The 20,343-nt window shown below is 50.3% G+C and overlaps 9 protein-coding genes across 9 annotated transcripts; 4 read left to right on the top strand and 5 right to left on the bottom strand.

The window, feature by feature from the left end:
* Positions 1 to 1,274: 1,274 nt before the first annotated feature.
* Positions 1,275 to 2,154, top strand: N7484_010220 (glycoside hydrolase family 18 protein; the record flags this gene model as incomplete). The annotated part of the gene is made up of 2 exons (XM_057120607.1): positions 1,275 to 1,416; positions 1,508 to 2,154. 2 exons carry the CDS (start codon positions 1,275 to 1,277, stop codon positions 2,152 to 2,154), a joined length of 789 nt encoding a protein of 262 aa, XP_056970162.1.
* A 948-nt stretch (positions 2,155 to 3,102) lies between these two features.
* On the top strand, positions 3,103 to 4,566 carry N7484_010219 (putative acyl-CoA dehydrogenase; the record flags this gene model as incomplete). Its single annotated transcript, XM_057120606.1, has 1 exon — positions 3,103 to 4,566. One exon carries the CDS (start codon positions 3,103 to 3,105, stop codon positions 4,564 to 4,566), a length of 1,464 nt encoding a protein of 487 aa, XP_056970161.1.
* Positions 4,567 to 4,848: 282 nt separating this feature from the next.
* On the bottom strand, positions 4,849 to 6,986 carry N7484_010218 (uncharacterized protein; the record flags this gene model as incomplete). The annotated part of the gene is made up of 5 exons (XM_057120605.1): positions 4,849 to 5,417; positions 5,470 to 6,425; positions 6,486 to 6,548; positions 6,608 to 6,824; positions 6,878 to 6,986. 5 exons carry the CDS (start codon positions 6,984 to 6,986, stop codon positions 4,849 to 4,851), a joined length of 1,914 nt encoding a protein of 637 aa, XP_056970160.1.
* A 356-nt stretch (positions 6,987 to 7,342) lies between these two features.
* On the top strand, positions 7,343 to 9,486 carry N7484_010217 (uncharacterized protein; the record flags this gene model as incomplete). The annotated part of the gene is made up of 3 exons (XM_057120604.1): positions 7,343 to 7,915; positions 7,968 to 8,995; positions 9,048 to 9,486. 3 exons carry the CDS (start codon positions 7,343 to 7,345, stop codon positions 9,484 to 9,486), a joined length of 2,040 nt encoding a protein of 679 aa, XP_056970159.1.
* An 876-nt stretch (positions 9,487 to 10,362) lies between these two features.
* N7484_010216 (fungal specific transcription factor domain-containing protein) lies at positions 10,363 to 11,592 on the bottom strand (the record flags this gene model as incomplete). The annotated part of the gene is made up of 1 exon (XM_057120603.1): positions 10,363 to 11,592. One exon carries the CDS (start codon positions 11,590 to 11,592, stop codon positions 10,363 to 10,365), a length of 1,230 nt encoding a protein of 409 aa, XP_056970158.1.
* A 543-nt stretch (positions 11,593 to 12,135) lies between these two features.
* Positions 12,136 to 14,163, bottom strand: N7484_010215 (transcription factor domain-containing protein; the record flags this gene model as incomplete). The annotated part of the gene is made up of 5 exons (XM_057120602.1): positions 12,136 to 13,110; positions 13,161 to 13,618; positions 13,720 to 13,961; positions 14,013 to 14,077; positions 14,128 to 14,163. 5 exons carry the CDS (start codon positions 14,161 to 14,163, stop codon positions 12,136 to 12,138), a joined length of 1,776 nt encoding a protein of 591 aa, XP_056970157.1.
* Positions 14,164 to 14,294: 131 nt separating this feature from the next.
* N7484_010214 (enoyl-CoA hydratase/isomerase family protein) lies at positions 14,295 to 15,116 on the top strand (the record flags this gene model as incomplete). Its single annotated transcript, XM_057120601.1, has 1 exon — positions 14,295 to 15,116. The coding sequence occupies one exon, from the start codon at positions 14,295 to 14,297 to the stop codon at positions 15,114 to 15,116; it is 822 nt and encodes a 273-aa protein (XP_056970156.1).
* A 217-nt stretch (positions 15,117 to 15,333) lies between these two features.
* On the bottom strand, positions 15,334 to 16,237 carry N7484_010213 (PIG-F family protein; the record flags this gene model as incomplete). The annotated part of the gene is made up of 2 exons (XM_057120600.1): positions 15,334 to 15,774; positions 15,842 to 16,237. 2 exons carry the CDS (start codon positions 16,235 to 16,237, stop codon positions 15,334 to 15,336), a joined length of 837 nt encoding a protein of 278 aa, XP_056970155.1.
* A 759-nt stretch (positions 16,238 to 16,996) lies between these two features.
* N7484_010212 (uncharacterized protein) lies at positions 16,997 to 19,876 on the bottom strand (the record flags this gene model as incomplete). The annotated part of the gene is made up of 3 exons (XM_057120599.1): positions 16,997 to 19,254; positions 19,323 to 19,475; positions 19,723 to 19,876. 3 exons carry the CDS (start codon positions 19,874 to 19,876, stop codon positions 16,997 to 16,999), a joined length of 2,565 nt encoding a protein of 854 aa, XP_056970154.1.
* Positions 19,877 to 20,343: the final 467 nt, after the last annotated feature.

Below are 20,343 nucleotides of genomic sequence, written 5' to 3'. Positions count from 1 at the left end.
CGTGGCGTTCACGGTCTAGGTCCCACTTCATTGCTGGAAAATCCCGATCACGGAGTCCACAAAGGGCATCTTCCACGATATTGACGCAGTATCCGCGATTGCGCGCTGCCTTGCTCTCTCCAAGGGCAAGGGGGAACAGTGCAGATCTAGCGCCATGATCCGCAAACTTTTTGGTCTGGGTCCACGTGCCCAACAAATTGGAGGTCGTCTGATCACGCTGACAGGGAAAAGTGGTGAATCTCACCGCACGTCATATGTGGACGGGGCCATCTAGAACCGGTCTAGTTAGAGCATCAGTAGGGAGGTGCACCGAGTGCGAGATCTCGATTGAGCACTTGCCAGATTGGCCTTGGTCCTAGTTCCTATCGATTGGTTCCTGCTGTGAAGATCCTTTTATTACTCCAAATGAGAGTTCCCCGGCCTGCACCGTGGCCTGCACTAACCCAACCCCCGCACCATGAGTCTCTTGCAGGTGATGCAAATCGGCTGTTCACAAAGTGGGGAACAACAGCCTCCACTCTGGGGTGGCCTGTAGCCTCGTCCAGTGCGAATCTCAATTTCAGCTTGTTACAAAGAGCCAATTATCCAATCGTGCGAGTTGCATAACCAAGACCTCTCCACGTGACCCCTTCCCGAACAGGCAACACACCGGGCAGCGAAGATTCCTGGCCTTTTTATTACTTCAATGGACCCTTGGCCATAGTGTTGCTCTCTCTCGTTTCTCGCCTGTTCTCCACTGCTCTTCTTTTTTGACTCGGGTTCGTATGACCCTGGAGTTGAAAGGAGACGATGTTCTCCGCTGCTACCAATTTCTTTCGCCGGCGGCCCGTGACTGGGGCTGACCCCGCCATTTCTGATTCTTCCAGCACATATGAGGTGCCCTTATACACAAATGCGGCATACTACCCAAACTGGAGGATCTATCGAAAGCAACCTCCCTCGTCCTTGAGATTGGGCTTTATTTCGCACGTGTTCTACGCTTTTGCTTGGTATGTGATCAACCAATCATTATCGATAGGGCGTAGAGATAAACGATACGCTAATCTCGATCTGGGACCCTTGCAGGGTGAAAGACGATGGCACGGTCTATGTATGTCATGTCATCCGTGGAAGCTGGCTGACAGAGCTTCTACTCTATTCCGCTTTGTGTTTGTTCCGTGCTAACGAGGAAGCGGGGATAGCTGAGTGATGAGTGGGCTGATACCCAGATGCCAGTGGACGGGACTGAAGGGTGTTTACGAGCATTCGTTCAACTAAAGCAACAGTACTCCCAAATGAGAATCATCTTGTCTGTCGGCGGTGGTGGAAAGGGTAGCGAGAACTTCGCTGCGGTTGCCTGCAGTCTTTCCAAGGTGGAGACCTTTGTGCGCACAGCCCGGGGGTTGGTTGACGAATACGGACTCGATGGCATTGATGGTGAGTTAATCTTTTCAGCTCCGTCTGCCATAACCTGCTTATGGCTGAGGCCTCGAATCGAATTTCTAACGCATGGATTTTGATCATCTAGTTGATTGGGAACACCCTGCCGACTCCAAGCAGGGCAAAGACTATGTTCGCCTCCTCGCTCGCCTGCGACAGGCCTTGCCTGCTCCTCGGTACGTTCTGGCCACTTGTCTCCCGGCGGGACAATGGGCACTTCAGAATATTGACTTGTCCGAGGCTGAAACGCACCTTGACATGATCAATCTAATGGCTTATGATTTCTCTGGGCCTTGGATCGCTGAGACTGGTCATCAAGCCCAGCTCTACGGCACGCCCACCTCTTGTTATCTGGCGGTCTCTTATGTCTTGTCACAAGGAGTGCCTTCGCGAAAGCTCATTCTTGGAGTTCCAACATACGGACGCTCGTTCCTTGGAAGCAATGGACCGGGTCAGGGATATACTGCCTGCGGCGGAGAAGATGGTGTATTTGATTATTGTGATCTGCCTCGCCCAGGATCTCAAGAGATTTTGGACAACCAAGCCGGTGCTGCGTACTGCGTGGGCGGAGATGGTGGATTTGTCACGTATGATATCCCGGCAACGGTCCAGCAAAAAGCACAATTGGTCACGACGACGAAACTGGGGGGTTTGTTCTACTGGAACATCTGCTCTGATTCTCGTGGTCCACGAAGCCTGATCGAAACTGGATACAACACTTTGCATGATATGTAGGTGACATGGCGATGTGGCGAACCCCCAGTGTTGTTATTGCGGAAAACCAAAAACGACATAGCTTGTCGAAAATCAAATACCCATTACTATATGCCTTGACGGGCTTCCTCATAGTTCGAAAAAATTTCCACGGTGAGTCCAATAGTATGGATTGGTAAAGAAGCGATCGGCAATCATCCGAGGGCTGGGGTATCTGGCGAGATTCAAGGATCATGGTCTTAGCTTAGCATTCTAATCAAAGGGTCCTTGATCGGCGGTTTCACGGAGGTACCTACCAAGCCCGAGCGCCGAGGTTCGTGGTTGTTTCGACAAATAAAGTTCGGCAGCGCCCCTCACTTTCATACCCCGGATTAATCCTTTGAACATTACACTCCTTCCCCAAATTATTCTCGATGAACATGTCACCATCTCCACCCCTGCCTGCGACGGCAGATAGTGGATATATAACGCAGCCCGCTCCGCTAGAAAACACTTATACGTCAGACACTAGTCTTCGGCGTACATTGGAATGTAGGCTTACCTCTGATTATGCGCTCGATATTTCGGCTCTAACAGCTCCAAAGGGTATGTCCCATCTGCGGTATTACACTCAGTGGAACCACAATTTGCCCAGCTCGGTGGTGAGGCAGTATCCGAGCGAGTCAGAGAGTGGACTGCAGATGCGGAGCGAAATCAACCTTACGTGAAAAGCCACAATGTTTGGGGCAAACGATATGACTATGACCGCCTTATCACGACTGAAGGTTGGAAACAACTCGGACACTGGGGAGCCAGGAGCAAAGTCGTTTCAGCAGGATATGACCCTGCTCTAGGGATGCACAGAAGAACAGTCCAATACGCACTGTGAGACTTAGTACCGAATGGCAAAGCGAGATGAATAGTCGTCTGACTGATTATAGGAATTATATTTATGCACCATCATCTGGTCTCTATTCTTGCCCCATCAGCATGACGGACGGGGCCGCTTTTATTCTTTCTTCAAAGATTGGCGAGTTGCCACCGGCACACCCATTCCATGCCGTATTCAAGGGCCTCATCTCGGAAAATGAGGACCACTGGACCTCAGGTCAATGGATGACGGAGAGAGCTGGTGGTAGCGATGTTCAGAATACTGAGACTTGGGCAACATACTCCCCGTTGCCAAAATCCTCGGCCTCGGGCCCCCTTGGAGATGGAGACTACTTGATTAGCGGTTTCAAATTCTTTTCTTCTGCCACTGATGCCAATGTAGCCCTCCTGCTCGCCAAGTCTCCATCAGGCAAATTGAGCACTTTTTTGGCTCCCCTTCGACGAAGAGTTGTTGACGAGGATGGGACCCCTCGGCAGATTTCAAACGGTGTGAGAATTCATCGCCTAAAGAACAAATTGGGAACAAAGGAGCTGCCGACTGCCGAGCTCGAATTGAAAGACATGCGCGCCCATCTCGTTGGCGAATTGGATCAGGGAATAGTTACTATTGCGCCTCTTCTTAATGTCACTCGCATTCACACATTCGTTGGTTCCCTATCTGGCTGGCGCCGTGCTATCAGCATTACCAAGGCCTTTGCCAAAGCCAGATCCACAGTCGGTGAACCTCTTTGGTTGATCCCTATGCACCTACGGCTTCTGGCAGATCTGGAGGTGAAGCACCGTGGTGGCATGAACCTTGCTTTCTTCACCATTGCAATCATGAATCTCGTTGAGGATCAAGGTTCCAAGCCGTCTGGACTTGCTCATTTACCTCGTCCGGGCAAGGAGGCAAATGTTGTCTTCCGTACTCTAACAGCCACGGCCAAGGCAGTAGTTAGCAAAATGGCAATCGCAGGCATCCAGGAATGCCAAGAAGCCATGGGTGGCGTGGGATACATGGATGAGCCCGATGAGCCTGAATTTAATATTTCACGGATCTTCCGAAACACCTCAGTGAACTCGATTTGGGAGGGAACGACAAATGTGCTGGCAAGCGAAGTGGCTCGGTTCTTGTTAAAGGCCGACAATTTAGCTACGTTTTCTAAGTGGCTCAATCGTACTCTGGCTTTGATTCAGGATGCGAATCTGCGCGGAATATTGAGTACTGCGTGGTCTGTTTTGAGAAAACGATTCACCGCAGAGGATCAATCTCCCACTGCCATTCTGGCAGATGCTCGTCGCCACATGTTTACTCTCGCCTGGATATTATGCGGCACACTATTGGCACTGGACGGCGAACGCGATCAAGATCCATTAATTATGGAGATTGCTCGGCGCTGGATTCTCAGTGCTGAGGGTGGCGTTGGCGACATGGTATTTCATGACATTGTTACGTCTCAAGGTGCTGGTTGCAATGGTGATCAGCACCTAGAATGGGACTGCAAAATTGCATGGGGGGTTGAGCTACCAGCACACCGTGCATCTGGTCATCGATCCTTACAGAAGACGGGCTCAAAGCTTTAAGTAGTGTTTTTCGGTCGGATGATGATCATTATATGTGTCGGCGTGATATTCAAGTTCAGAGAGAGAGACTTTCCAGAGGCCTTTGCCGTCCTGAATCATGACTTGGGCATTCAGAAGAGAGATATTTCTAGGCATGAATTCGAAACATAGGGCTCTAGAGACTTGACAAGTTACACGTAATGTGAGGTAGACGTGGGGGATCGGGCTCTATAAATCGGTGGATTCGAGGAAGATAAATAATTCAACGTTTCATTAAACACTATGTTGCCCTGCGAGTTGGGCTCAGATTTTGGACACTCGATACCCCACAGAAGCAGTGGCCGGAAGCTCAACACCCCAAACTATACGGCAATCCCACTCCGTATGCTCCTTCTCAGTAAGCCTGCTATCCAATCCCAAGGTTAATCGTTGATAGATGAGACTTGGAAAAGCGAATTCTCCAGGCACACCCTGTCCTTCGATCACCCATCTCCGAGCGACTTCATGAGCAACTACATCATCGTCCCGCAGAGCATCTAATACGAGCAAGATGCCACAAACCAGCCATGCAAGTGTAAAGATGATTTGGCGACCGACACCGAGAGCCGCAGGTAGTCCAGCCTCACTTTGACCGGCGGCCAGTTTTGCCTTAAGCTGATTCCAAACGTTCGATAAGGCTGTGTGGAATGTATTGTCGGAAATTTGGTCAATAGAACTCACAATCCAGGAGTCGCACAGCTTCAGGTTATGGCCCTTAGTCAGGTGTCGCACAGCCTCACTGGCCAGTACGTTTGTGGTCCCTTCCCAGACACTATTGCTCGCGGTGTCACGCCAGAGTCTACTAACGTTGAATTCGGGCTCGTCGGGCTCATCTAATACAAGTTGTGTTAGATTGTGAGTAGATGTGCGGAATACTAAGCTCACCAATATAACCCACCCCTCCCATCGCCTCCTGGCATTCTTGAAAGGCCAAGGTAGCAGACTTGCAGATAACGGCCTTCGCAGTCGATGTGAAAGCTCGCAGTACCACAGTTGCTGCTTCCGGGGATTCTTTCAGAAACAAGAATATTCCCGGTAAATCTGTAGGAAAACCATTATCCACATAGCTAAGAAGGGATGAAGTGAAGAAAGCAAGCTGCATCCATCCACGGTGCTTAACTTCCAACTGGGCCAAAACACTCAAATGCATTGGGAATGTCCACAACGGCTGATCGATCGTTGTTCGAGCCCGGGCAAAGGATTTCGCAATATCCAGTGCACGTCGCAGGCAGGATAGCGCAGTGACGAAATTGTGTGTTCGCGTGACGTTTAGCAGGAGAGCTACCGTTGCGATGCCACGGTCTTTTGGGCCTATCAGGTGCGCGCGCACATCTTGAAGTTCAACCTCGGCAGTGGGGAGCTCGTGCGTCCCCATCTTCTTCTTCAGTCGATGGATACGGATTCCATTGGAAACTGGTCTTGTCGTTCCATAGCCATTAATCATCGTCTTCATGGTTGGAGCGACGAACAGTGACAGGTCCCCCGACTCTGTTTTGGCCAGTAGCAAAACGACATCGCAATCGGTGGCACTGCAAAAGAATTTGAACCCGGAGAGCAGATAATCACCCTCTTCAATATTGCCAAATCGACCATTCTTGGTTGTGAGGGGTGAATACACTGCGACTGTTTCGCTGTTGCGTACATCGCTTCCGCCTGGTCGCTCGGTCATCCATTGGGCTGAAATCCAATTATCTTCGCGAGCGACGAGACGGGCATAGAGCTCGTGAAATGGATGATCTGCGGGTACACTAGCTAGCTGACTTCGGACTAATCGGGCTGCACCAGATGTCATGGACACAGGGCATGAATATGCAGCAGAAGATGCAGAGAAGATGTAGTTGCTGAGTGACAGTGAGCAATGGTGCGATATCCAATATCGATAACTATGCTGCAATACTCACAAGGCGTGCTGAACAATTCGACGATGCGATCCGAATTCTTCTTCATATCCCAGACCCACAACACTATGCCAGGAGTTCAGCTCAGAGAAGGTGATTGGGAGCAGTAGCCTTCAAGTACTCACCCTTGCTTGATACCCCATTTCCCTAGCTCCTTCCAGCCAGTGCTCGTCACCAAGCGGTCCGCATCATATCGCGCCCCCCACACATTACGAGTTTTGATGTGTGGCTGCTGCATTTCAGCATCTCCTATATGAGAATTGATTTCCTGGGAGATTGCATCTGATCCGAATTTGGTCAAGTCGGGAACAATTTTCGAAAGCGTATCCCGCGGAAGATGCCCTGGGACATCCATTCAGTACTGGGGATAACAAGTGATTAGGGTCACAACGTACATTCCAAAATACGTCGAAATACTGGATCGGAGGTTGCTGGGTTGTCCAGTGCAGCTGGCGAGAGTATAAAGCCTGTGTCTACCGTAGATGGAGATAGCTGGGGAGACATGATGACAAGAACCTGAAGACACTTGGTTATTATGGCAAGACGAGAAAGATTTCAGTTTATAAGACAGCACTGCTCCCCTGTCTTCTAGTCCCTATTGCTATCTGCAGGCATACATATGCGGGGTTGCAGGCCTACTCTTAGCCGGCACCGATGTTGCCGACCCAGATCACCGAATATGACCGACGGTCACTCTTAACTAAACATCAATCTCCTCTTGGATCGCCGAGTCTTTGCTAGACGTGCGGGGAAGGTGCGGAGGCCCGCCAATCTCCGACCTTAAAATGTTCCATGACTGACGACTATCGGCGCCTCTAGTTGACTACTCCTGTACTTTGCCTTTGTCACAATCCGACAACATGACCCATCCCTCAAGATCAGAGGCTCTCAACCCACGTCCTATCTGGACCCCCACTGTCCCGCAATGTCAAATTCCAATGAATATATACCGTGCGCATATCAATCAAAAGTTCAACGAGAATCTGCACTCATCCCAGGAACTTCACCAATGGTCGGTCCAAAACCTGCAGGAATTCTGGATAGATCTCCATGCGTATACTGGGGTCATTCCGCCTCTGTCAGCAGCCATGACCACGGCATTTGACCCCACAGTTTCAATGGAGAACGTACCGGAGTTCTTCCGCGGTGCCACTGTGAATTACGCGGAGAATGTTCTGAGCGGCAGAGATCCAAACCAGACTGCGTTGATTGGAATTCGCGAGGGTCAGGGCCTAGACGGGGAAGTCTGGACATGGGGTTTGCTCTGTGAAAACGTCCGAAAGGCGAGGAGTGCTCTGTTGCAAACAGGAATACGAGAGGGAGATCGAGTAGCAGCCATTATCTCCACCAGCGTCTGGTCGGTAGGCTTATTTCTGGCTACTGCAAGCATTGGTGCTATTTGGACAAGCATCGCACCTGACTTGGGCGAGGAGGTAAGTTGCACTCTTTCATTACAGAGCTTGGTCCGATTTTAATGGCTTCAAGGGCTGTGTATTACGATTGTGTCAGGTCACTCCCAAAGTGCTTTTTGCGGATGCTGAGTCGACATATAAAGGGAAACTGCGGTCCAATGTACGAAAAATTCGCAATGTTGTCCAGGCTATGAAAGCCAAGCCTCAGGTTTTCCTGGTTCCCATCACGGGCGCGAATGAAGGCGAATTTCCAAGCCTTGGGGAGTTTTTATCAAGAGCCCAACTAGGGGACGCTCTCCAATTCAAAAGACTGCCCTTTGCTCATCCGCTTTACATTCTCTATACAAGTGGGACGACTGGTCAACCCAAATGTCTTGTCCATAGCCACAGTGTGATCTTACAGCATAAGAAAACATCTCTACTCCACAACTCACTTACTCCCGATGATGTTGTTTTCCAGTACAGCAGTACCTCATGGGTACTATGGAATATCATGATTGGCCACATGTCAGTAGGTGCTACTCTCATTCTATACGATGGATCACCGTTATGGCCAACATCAAAGGGCATGGCAAAGATTGCAGAACACCACCGCGTGACATACTGGGGCTGTTCACCTCGTTACCTTCAGGAGCTTGAAATGAGCCGATGCGTAGCGAAGGACGAGTTTGACTTTGCCTCATTGAGAATGGTACAGACGGGAGGCTCACATTTAGGTGCGGACCAATACCACTGGTTCTATCGCACGTTCCCTCCACACATTCATCTCACAAGCGTGACTGGCGGGACAGACTTGGTGACCTCTTGGATCGGCACTGATCCGGCTGGTCCTCTCTACCCCGGTGAAATTCAACTTCCCATGTTGGGGCAGGATGTGGATGTCGCAGATCCCATTACGGGCGAGTCAATCAAGCATACCGGTCGACATGGCGAGTTCGTCTGTCGCCAGCCTTTCCCGTCTATGCCTGTGTTTTTCTGGGGGGATGAAAATGGATCAAAATACAAGAGTACGTATTTTAACAAGTTTCCAAACTGTTGGGCTCAACATGATTGGGCAAGTTACAACCCTCAGACAAAAGGCTGGCAGATACATGGTAGAAGGTAGGAAACGATGCTCCACTCGGTGGGAAAGCTCACACTGATCGTTATACAGTGACGGCGTTTTGAACCCCCAAGGAATCCGATTTGGATCTTCCGACATCTATTCCATCACAGAGTCCGCTCCATTCAACAATCTGGTCTCCGCCACCGTGTGTGTCGGTAGGCGCCGGCCACATGATTCTGATGAGGCTGTGTTTCTGTTTGTGGTGATGCAGCCCAATCAATCGTTCACAGCTAAACTTGCGCTTGAAATGAATAACGCTATTCGCAAAGGGTTGAGCAGCAAACATGTTCCTCGATTCGTGATCGGTGTCAAGGAAGTTCCTATGACAGTCAATGGTAAAAAAGTCGAGACTTTAGTGAAGCAAATCATTTCTTCTGGGAAGCTACCTAAGACTATCAGTAGCACTGTCGCAAATCCCGAATGTCTACAAGACTTCAGACAGTACTATGATATTGAAATTTCCAATGAGAACAGAGGAAGACTATAGAGAGGTGGACCGACTTATGCCCGCCTAGGCATGCACCCGTGGTCGAATCATTCATGAAAATGGATTTTCAATCATTTGTGCAGCTGATTCATACAACTGTATGAAATGGACTATGCCATTAAATTCATCAACTTATTGGGAATTGCCAAACAAATCTTCAAAGACAGACAAATCGGGTCTCCTCCTCCAAAATATTCCCAGAAAGTATCTTATCAAGCTTAGACACATACTTTAACCCACGAGGTTGTTTCGTATCTTCTTGCCATTCAGGATAAATGTCTGTAAATGCACTGAAAAGTCCCCGCTGGTCGGGAAAAAATGATCCTTCAGTCGCCAACCCATCCATTGGTGATGTAGTCCAAGGGGCTTGGTGTCTCTGGCCACTAGCATAGCTCAAATTATCTAAAAACGAAAGATCTGCGCACTTCAAGAGCGATGCAGCCGAACTACCCATCGATAGAGGAGCGAAGGGGTTGGATGAGCTGGGTTGATGCATGATGTTCTGGTGTGTTTCATTGGAAGAAGATACTTCCTCGAGATGTTCCATAACCTTAGCAAGAACGGCTTCCCATGTATCTCTGTATTTTTCGAGCTGTTTGTTACGCTCTGCGATAGCAAACAAAACAGAGGAGCACGCTCCCAGATCATTCGCTACATCAATTGAGCAAGGCTGTGAGGATCGAAATAGACAATAACTGCAGATCCAATATCAGTAAAGATCCAAAGCAAAAAGTTCCACGCCTAAAGCTTACCATAATGTCAAGCCAGCTTTGAACAAGGTGCTGACGAGGAAATATCCAAACCCAATGTAGCCCTTCTGGTGCAAAGCTTTAAACACTTGGCATGTTTGCCCAGATGCCCTCATGCAGGTACGAATCAATTCATGATCAGGGGGAGCTCCCGAAGAAAGGGTTGGATAAGAATCAGAATACCATTATTCCAATGCATATTGATCCAATCATGGTCTATAGGCGAGAGATCAGGTTGCAAGGATCGCTTATATTCTTCCAATGCAGAGAATAAAGGATTGATTTCAGGAATCAACAATGAAATCTCCTTGTCAACTCTATGGACTCTGGTTTGAATTTGCGACTTTAGGCGGATCAGTCTGATGACAGGAATAAAAGCCGCGATGCTGGTTCTGAGCGCTGTTCCTTCGTGTGCTGTTCTCTCATCGGGGTAATTGTAAGGACGGGGCTCTTGGTAATCATAGGGCAATTCGACATCGATGTCTTGTTCCGCAATATTGAATGGTCGATCAAGAAGCCGTGCAATACTTCGATCCATGACGTAAACGCTCCAAAACACCCGCCGCATGCTCTGGGCCTCATGGGGTTTCAAATGAAGGTAATTTTCTTCTCGGTGTAGCCCAAGATCGATGGCGGTCCGCATGGCCAGGCCTATCATATACCAAATACTGGAGCTGTTTGGTATGCGTAGGTTGTACATTATCAATAGCATCATCGCTTCAATACTCTGAAGCGAACGAAGCTCGGCGACTGAAGGCTTTAGACGCAAGGCCGTGCGGAAAAGTTCACCTGCAGTAATACTGGGCTGGCTTTCTGTCACTCTGCAGGTTGCTGCCCCGATAGCATAAACCATAAACAGTTTAGAAGACTTCCAGCGTGCGGAGCGTGCGAGTGCAATAGGTTGAAGTCTTTTGCTGTGCATCTGATATATCTCCCCGCTATCCAGGTACGGCATATGGTTATGCATTGTCTCCATGTAGATTTGAATATACTTCAAGCCCTCTTTATCGGTTGGTACGGGCGGTTGGGCATCATCGGTGAACGGATCGTGCTCTATTTCGGTATTCTTCAACTGGTCGTTTTCCAAGACTATGTCTTCAAATATTTGGTCTATTTCTTTGGCGATCAAAGTTCCCGGTGACGAGGATGGCCTTACCGGTGTCCGGCCTGGCATTTGCCCTGTCGTCAAATACTCCATCACATCGAACAGATGACCTACTTCGGGCAAGTGGTGAAAAGGGAGTTCCTCTGGGTTTTCATGATGGAGATGCAGGGTTTGCTCTTGGGCAGGCTTGGAAACTGCGTTTAATTGGGATTCGAGTTCCTCGATTCTGTCGAATAGGGCATCCTTGGACATTCCATGGTATCTTTCGGACGCGGGTCGGAAAGTGGGCGTTTCTGATCTCGTACATGACGACTTTGCAGCCTCACAGTTCGTGCAGATCGGGTACCCCACACATCTTTGTTTTCGACGATGGCAACGTCTACAGGCTTTGGGGCTGCGTTTCCGGACCTTGAATGGAACGCCTTCCATTGGGAGGGTTGGATGCCGAAGAGGCTCAAGTGGGAGAGTCGACAATCAAGTCCAGGAATCTCGTGGCCTATGTTACAAAATCCATACCGCCGAGGATCCAAGTGACCGCTAAGACCTCGGGATGTCGTGACCGTTGTGGATGATCACGAAACCCCTCATATCGGCCGGTCACGTGTGAGCTACACATACAGGACTAGATAGACCTTTTGATGCATGACAATGACTAGTATACGGGAGCCACGGAAGGTCATTTGATCCGCCTGCCTTGCATGGCTTGAGTCTCTATTCAAGTCGGCTTGGACTCCACTTGAAATGACGTTCGAGTGATTGCACGAGTCTATATTTACATGGTCGTAATTGCAGTATTTACACATTGAGCAGCCAAGAACCACTCCAGTCAAACCCAGACCCCTCCCAGTCAGTTCCAAAGAGTTCCATGCCAGTATCCAACGTCGGGGAAGCATAGCTGTCGATTGTATCTTCCGGACGCGTCTCAAATGCCGGAAGCGCAGCTTCTGGGTCCAGCACCTCGGCTAAAGTACATGTCGGCGCAAACGCATTGGTAATTTCCGAGTCAGAGGCCTGTCCAACTAATCGCCACTGCTTGCACATCTTGACATCAAATCCCTCAAAAAATGCCACGGTGTCAAAGTCTAGAGTGGGTGGACCGTCGAAGGGTTCTAGCTCTCGGACCTTTTCGGTCAATTTGTTCAAGGCTCTCAGTGGGCCGACCGCCGAAAGCCATCGCTCGGATAGTTTCTGGAGTGAAAGCTTCATGACGGTCATTTCATGCTCGGCGGTACTTTGTAGTTGTGGATAACGACAACAGGAAAGGAGGGAAAGGCCTGCGCAGAGCGGATAGAATGCAAACACCGGGCCAAGATAGCGTAGTTCATCTCGTAGGAGAAAGTCTTCGTATATACCCGCAATGAATGACGATGCAACGAGTGATGCAGCGGGTGGAACACTGTTCGGAGTCGGGGAACGGTGCAAAATCGTCAATCCAACAAAGTACATCACCAAGAGCTGCTTAACTTCGAGCTGACACGTCATTGCATCTTCCTGGTTCACTGCCGAGGAGTGCAGTTTCGGGATGACCTGTTTGGCCCATCTATACACGGCATTTTCAAGATCGACTCGTCGCTGTCGGGATATTTCTCGTCGTAGACAGCACTCGACCGTATCGCCTAAAAGACATGATATTGTACAGTATGCTAGAAAGAGCTGCGCTTGGAAATCCTTCTTCGGGAAATCTTTCATCGACGGAGGTAAGACATCGCTGTCGCGTAAATTGATGGTACGAGGTCGTCCCACTCCGACAGAGATGACATTATCTCGAATCTGGCATCATTAGTCCATCTGGGCATTTTCCCGGTCAGTGACAAACTTACCACCAAAGACCACCATAATCGCCGCCGAAGTCCCCGATCTTTAGCATTTGGTGACGGTTCTTTGTGTAATCCAATTTGGAAAGCCATGGCCCCGGCGGTTCGAATCCAAAATCCACTGGTATCGGTTGAAACATCCTCAGGTCCAACAGGGTTGTACCAATGCAAGAGGCAGGCAGCCACAATGGAGATCAGTGACCCATGGCCTCCACCAAAAAAGAAGAGCAACTTGGCGCGTCGATAAAAGACCTCGCTCGACCCATAGTCCAAATGTGCTTTAGAAACTCGACTTCCTGCGAGGAAGATAGACTGCAGTAGGAGCATAGACGGTGGGGCTTTCCCATCGAGCCATTTTGGATCAACAACGGGAGTCCACGGAGCACAGTACTTATTGAAATTATCCATTAACTGTTTCTGAATGGAGATGGGGGGAGCTCGAACGCCCCTTGCTCGCGTAACATCTGTAGGTCCGCCGCAGAGGCTTTCGGGCTGGTGTATGTGGTCTCATGGCCAGGTTTGACCATATTTTCATCAAATGGAACACTACCGCCTAAATACTCACCTCGACCGCGGTAGCTCTCCTCTTTGATAAAAGGCTCAGTCACATTATTTTCAATGGATACCAAAGTCTCATTCGCAACAACATCCCCGTGCACGCCTCTGGACGATCTTGTTGCGACATCGCCTTCAAGGGGCGGGTCCGTCGGCAATTTCGAGCTGCGCCGACTTATGGAATCCGAAGCCGGTGCATTGCGTCCCGGCGACAGACTGTTGGTGAATCTCTTGCGCTTTCGCGTATATGGTCTACACGGAATCAGCCGATAGGAAATTTCAACGGTCGGCACGTCCGCTCACCTGCATTCCACTTGGGACCTGATACAATTGGTACAGGGATTGTGGGTCGCGAAATCACACCGCACCTGTAGCCGTTAGTAACCAATACCCCGGCGATGGCCTGCGACTATGTTACCTTGCGCTTATGGCAGATGATGCATGCACTTGACATGGTGTAGATCGTAGGTGGTTGGAGAAGATCAAAGTGTGGGGAGCCGAGGCAGTCGGCGCTTTTTTTCCAACTTAAACTTCATTGTTCCCGCCCCGACAGTAAATGTTTTATGACTTCTACCATGAACCAAGATGGCGGAAAAACAACTTGTGGTGACTGATACTACATCTCATCCAGGCATCACTATCCTCGCGATCAATCGACCGGAGAAAAAAAATGCAGTAGACTCTTGGACTGCGAAGTGTCTCTACGACGCTATTCTTGGGTTTGAAGCTAATGCCACGCAGATGGTATGTATCTTGACTGGCGCGGGTGGTACCTTTTGTGCTGGAGCAGACCTACATCAAGTGGCAGAGAAGCATGACGATGTCCCTGGTGATAAATTGCAACCCGTCGACGGACGCAACCTAGGTCCCATGGGCCCCTCTCGCCTGATTGTCCAGAAGCCGGTCATTTGTGCAATTGCAGGTCATGCCGTAGCAGGCGGGCTAGAGCTCAGTCTGTTGGCTGATCTCCGCATCGTCGAGGAAGATGCGGTCTTTGGGGTGTTCTGCCGGCGTTGGGGAGTGCCTTTAATCGATGGAGGAACAGTCAGACTCCAAGCCATTGTTGGTCTCGGTCGTGCAATGGATATGATCCTGACTGGCCGGTCAGTCAGCGCTCAGGAGGCACTTACCATGGGTCTTGCAAATCGTGTGGTTCCAAAAGGAGAGTCGCTGAATCAATCGTTGACGATTGCACGGCAGCTCATTGCTTTCCCAGCTTTGTGTCTCAACACCGATCGTCGATCCTGCTACTACAGCGCATATGAGGCCAATTCTTTTAATGAAGCTCTATCTTATGAATTTACCGAGGGGCGCAAGGTCCTTGCTAAAGAAGCAATTCAAGGTGCCGCCAAATTTAGCAAAGGAGCTGGGAGACATGGAATCTTTGACGAATTCAGTAAGCTGTGATGAATACGCGCGGAAGAACTCTAGTGCTGTATGTTCTGTTCCGAAGGTCTTTCAAAGTTTCACTGAGAAAGTGCACATATATTAAACGATTAAATATCGATTGCGAAGTTTGTATATCCAAATAGTGGTACATGTAATTTTGCGGACCTAGCTTCGTGTGGAATACATGTAAGCTATTAGAGATCATGTAACCTTTCAAAGCAATAGGCTATAGTCTCTAGTTGGTCTTCTTCTCGTCTTCTTCCTCCGAGTTCGAGGAAAATTGGATGCGTTTACCATAGAGCAGAGGTGTCCGGGAGGCCAATGCGCCCAGCGCATAGCCAATGTATGCGCCAGCCAGGATGGTAATGGGGAACGCTTGCCATGGGCGGTCCCAATCCAGTGGGATAGGGATGGCACCAAACCAGGCGCCCAGGCTTGTGCCGAGGGCACTTCCCCAGACACTATCTGCAGGCCGAGCGATGCCCCAAACCTCCTTCCAGACGTGACCATCAACACCGTGGACGTATGCCAGCTGAGAAGCAGAGAGGAGGGCCATGTGGGCTGCACAGAGTACGGTTTCGTAATTGTGAGTGGTGAGCGGGGCGCCGAACATGACGAGGAGCGCTGCAATTACTGGAGTTGCAAGCAATGTCAGACCTAGCGAAACGCAGGCAGGCTATAATTGTCTTGTCAGCACATCAAGCCCGCAAACTTGTTCAACTGTAGACTATGGGCGCGTATACCATCAACTTGGCCCACACAGCAGCCCAGACGTTCTTGCCAGAATTTTTTCGGCGATAGCCAGGCTTGCCTGAACGGGAGCGTGTTGCCTTTGCATCACTTGCAGATGAACTGTCTGCGGCTGGTGATGCGGCAGGCGGAAGACAGAGTATCACGTAGAAAAGTTGGAGCAGAGCCAACCAGGGCAGGTCAGCAAGCAGCTCCTGCACTGGGTTGGCTACCAATGCCTCGAATCGTGCAGCACATATTGCTAAGAGAAGTATGGGGTGCGCATATGAATACGCTTGCGCTAGTTTGGAGGGGAGAATATTGATGGGGGGCGCAGAGGGGTTTTCGATAGGGGCCTGGGATAACGAGTTGGCCTGATTGATTGAAGAGACTTGAGAATGAGAGGCCATGGCGTATAACCTCGCCGTTCGTTCCGGTGAGTTGTTCTTTTTTTCCCCTTGCTCCGTGTGTCTATGAAGCTCCCGGTTCGCGCGGGTAAAAGGGTCGAGTGATTGTTTGCCTTGATTGCATGGTGGTTGCCTGCCTGGGCCATCAGGCAGGCATGGTGACTATTTTGCCTTATATTACAGGCCACAATCCGATTCTCGGCCTTTGAAGTTACATTTCATAAGTGTTCAGATTGAGGCTGATTTGAATAGTGTATACATGAATATACAGGACAACGAAAGCAAGACAGGCAAACGTCAGGGACATCCACTTTCCATCCAGATCTTATTTGGAGAATCCCAACGCCAAGTACTCATGCAGAGTAGAACAAACACGGACGGATGGACACCGAGCTTGAATATCATACGAGCATACATACAGCCATATCGCATAGCAACGTGACTGCTAAATGTAACCACAAAGCTGAAAGTCAAAATAGATATAAGTGGGAACAAAGGGAATACAGCAATAGCTATAGGGGCTTGCATGGTTCACAAATCATCAAATAGCCGCTGCAATGGACCAGGGGCTTGAATCAGCAAGCGCCAGCTAAACTTCAAACGTCCTGGGGCCATAGTACGACCTACAGCCCCGACAAAACAATGTCTGAGAAGAATCAATCGTAAGGTAATTCATGAGAAGGCTGATGGAAGCAAGTACAGGATATCAGGCAAAACAAACGTATCTAAATATAGCGATAACCCCGGAAAGTGCCACATGTCTTAAACGGATGTCTCTTTTGCAAAGACCTCTTGGGCCGGCTCATGGATATCCGCTGGCTTTGTGGACTCGGGAACTGTGGCTGGAACTTCTCTTGAAGAATTTACCACTGGGCCAGCTGATGTCACCTCTGGGCTATGTGGTTCTTCGGGAATCGAAGGTGGTAGACCTGCTCCTGGCAAAGGTGATGTCGGGGAGCGTAATGAGTCGTCCTTGGGCAAGTCACTTGGTACCTCTATCGTGGGATTGCCATTTGTGTGGTTGGCCGTGGGAGAAAGTGGTTGGCTGGCAGTAGATGGTTCACTGTCGGAGCGACTAGGACTCTTGACTCGCTCACGATCATGACCACCATCGCGCACTTGGGCCACCTTGGCTTTGAATTTCCCAAACAAACTCTTCTTCTCTGGTTCGGCACTAGACACGGAATTGGCTTGGATACCAGCATCCAGACTAAGGGGCTGGCCAGAAGGATCGTTACTCTGATGGGCGCCACTGCCGATTGAACTAGTACTTTGCTGGAATTCGGGATTAGTGGCCCCAAGGGGAGGAGATGCAAGACCAAGGCCGACCTGTTCACTACTGCGCTTTGCAGAACGATTAAAGCGCCAGCTACGGCGATGATCTCGGCGCTCGGCACGGCTGCCTTCATCGTTCTGTTCAAAGTCAGAGGCGTCCGTGAATGAGGATCGCGAATTCATAGATGGTGTCCTTGACTGATGCGGTCGCAAGGACGTGTCGTTGTAATTCGGATGCGCAGTGCCCTCAGCCAACATGAGGTGAGAGTCCGATGGGCAATCAGGGTTACTGAGAGTTGCTGTGTTGGGAGGTTTTGGAGTGGCTTCTCCTACTGTCATATCCACAGACCGCCTTCCAGCCCTCGATTCTGAGGAGTGTTCAAGAGGTGGCTCATAGGATGATCCATGTAAGGAATTTGCGGAACTTTGTGCGCTGATGCTTGCACTGCCTGGAATCCGTTTCTTCCTGAGACGATTCGGCTGTCGTGGCTCTCGGTTATCGCGATCCGGAGGTGGAGATTTGGCGAAAAGGTTGGAGAGTTTACGCTCACGAGTTGGAGTAACAACTTGAGGCGGTAAAACTTGAGGTTGATGGGGTGGTAAGGTTGGTGTATCGAGGTTCTCATGCGGCCGAGGAAGGTCGCTAATACTGAGGCGTGCCGCGGCCGCGTGGGGAATAGGGCCATGAGTCGAGGTGTGAACGTAGGCTGAGCCGGTCGATGACGTGGACGCAGCCTGGCTGTTATTTCGTTGTTCCGGTTTTTGTTCAGTCTCCTCACGTAGAGATGGTTCTCGACTCGCCGAACGAGAGCTGGCGTGGGAGACCGAGAGGGTGGATGGGTTGGCCGAGCCGCTCTCACCTGCCCGTGCGTACCGTGCGGAGGCAACAACAGGGCCCATTTTGGAAGGAAGAGTATTACTGCGATGAATACTGCCAGACATGGAGGTAGGGGTGCCGGGGCTGGGGACCGTGTTAGAGACACGCGAAGTCCGTGAGTTGCGAGATGATACGGAAGCATTGCGACGAAGTGAATCTATCTTGCGGTGGCCTTCTGTGCTCCCGCTGGCACTCGAGGCTGATCGTCGAATTGTAGAGTTGGGTGATTTGGTGCCGGTGGCAGGCTGGGCTGTAGGGATGATGATTTTGGGCTGAACTCCAGCCTGGACCTCTTTGATGGTCTGTTCATCAGCTTTGGTACCATTCATACCCACCAGGAAATGATCCTGATTCTCAATCAAGAAAATCAGGACATCTTGGCTTAGCTTATACTCTTCAGGCGACATATCGTGTTGCGGGTGCGACAGCATGCCCGGTTGGAAAATCGCAGACAAGTTGGCTGAAGTCATGCGGTTCTGTTCTGACTTGGAGGCGAAAACAGCAAGGAGATCCAGAATATACAGCAACAACTGCTTGTTCAGCGGTGGCAGTTCGATAATCAAATTCTGGTAGGTCTGAACGGCATTCGCATGGTCAAACTTCTCTGCATCTGTTGTCTCAGTCTCCTCTTGTACCTGCTTCTGGTACGCTTTTAAAGGCTGTCGGAAGCGCTCATAAAACTCCAACGGAACAATAGGCTCCGGAAGCTGGTTCAAGTATCGCCGCAGCACGTTGGCCGCGTCGTGGACCGTATATCCGTCCCAGTCCAGACCCTTTCCGTATCTTTCAGGCGAGTCGAATAGCTCTTGAAGATCCTTGATGCGCTTCGCAGATCCGTTGAGTCGGAATATTCCTTCCACATCCGTGGCTAAGGTCCAGACAAGCCAGTCAGCTCAAACGAACGGGATTGGGGGAGCGTTTAATAGTTCCACGCACCTTTTTCTTTAAGAAAGACACCGCACTTGGCCACGACAATCGGGACGTATCCATAAATGAAATTCTCGCCATGTTCATTGGTAAGGGAGATTGCCACATTCGCATACTTGATGCTTTCGTTCAGCGGCACGCCAAAGATGCCTCGGGGCGGTTCTATTTCGCAGAGCGTTAGCTTAAACTCATATTTGCGCAAAATGAAACCTCATCGGGTAAATTAATCGCTCCTAGTAGCCAGAGAAGATTTCCGGCCATTTCCATGCGCCCGGAGGGTTGGATGCCTCAGGGGGTGGAGATTGGCGAGCGGCCGGTAGCCGATGACGCAGGATGCAATATGATGCGGGAGTCCTTGAAGTTGCCCGGCAAGCATACGAGGCTGGAACTTCCGAGATAACCAACGCACCTTTCAGCTCATCTTTTCTTGTGTTTCGTTTGAACTGTCTCCACCACGATGCCAGGTCTCGCTTGGACGGTGGGGAGGTGGCGCCCACGGGCTCGGAGGAGGTCGCGGGCAACTGGACCGGCTCGACGCCCGGTTGCGATTTGCCGGTCACCATGGTAGGGCCCGGATCAAAAGCGTCGGCGCCGGCGAGATCTTACGTAGTAGGCGAGATTTTGGGTGGTTCGAGATTCGAGGATTTTCAGCGAGCGATTTGGAGGGGAGAAATCGCGGGAATGTCAAGGTGCACGTCACCGCCCGTGGGAAATACCTGGGGCTGGGCCAAAGAGCGAACGAGACAGGAGCGAAGGGTGGAAAGGGATATAGGGGAGGAACGGGCCCGCGAATAATTATTCCAAGGGGAAGGAAGAAGGGATGGACAAGGGTGGGAAGGAAAGGGTTCGAGTCGAATCACAATAATGGGGGAGGGGAGGTGGATGAGCACGAGCCAAGGGCGTTGTGGGCTCCTCGGTTTCTTCAGAGCGCACGCCCTCTCTGTCCGTGTATGCGGTAGAGGGTTAAGTATTCGATTTAATGGCGTTGGAAAAGGGGAAAGGGAAATTCAGAGAAATCGATTATGTCGAG

Source organism: Penicillium longicatenatum (assembly GCF_028827895.1).
Source record: "Penicillium longicatenatum strain IBT 33135 chromosome Unknown contig_6_segment0_segment0, whole genome shotgun sequence".
NCBI classification, from domain to species: Eukaryota; Fungi; Ascomycota; class Eurotiomycetes; order Eurotiales; family Aspergillaceae; genus Penicillium; species Penicillium longicatenatum.
Note: the sequence above shows the minus strand (reverse complement) of the source record. Positions and strands in the feature narration are given on the sequence as shown.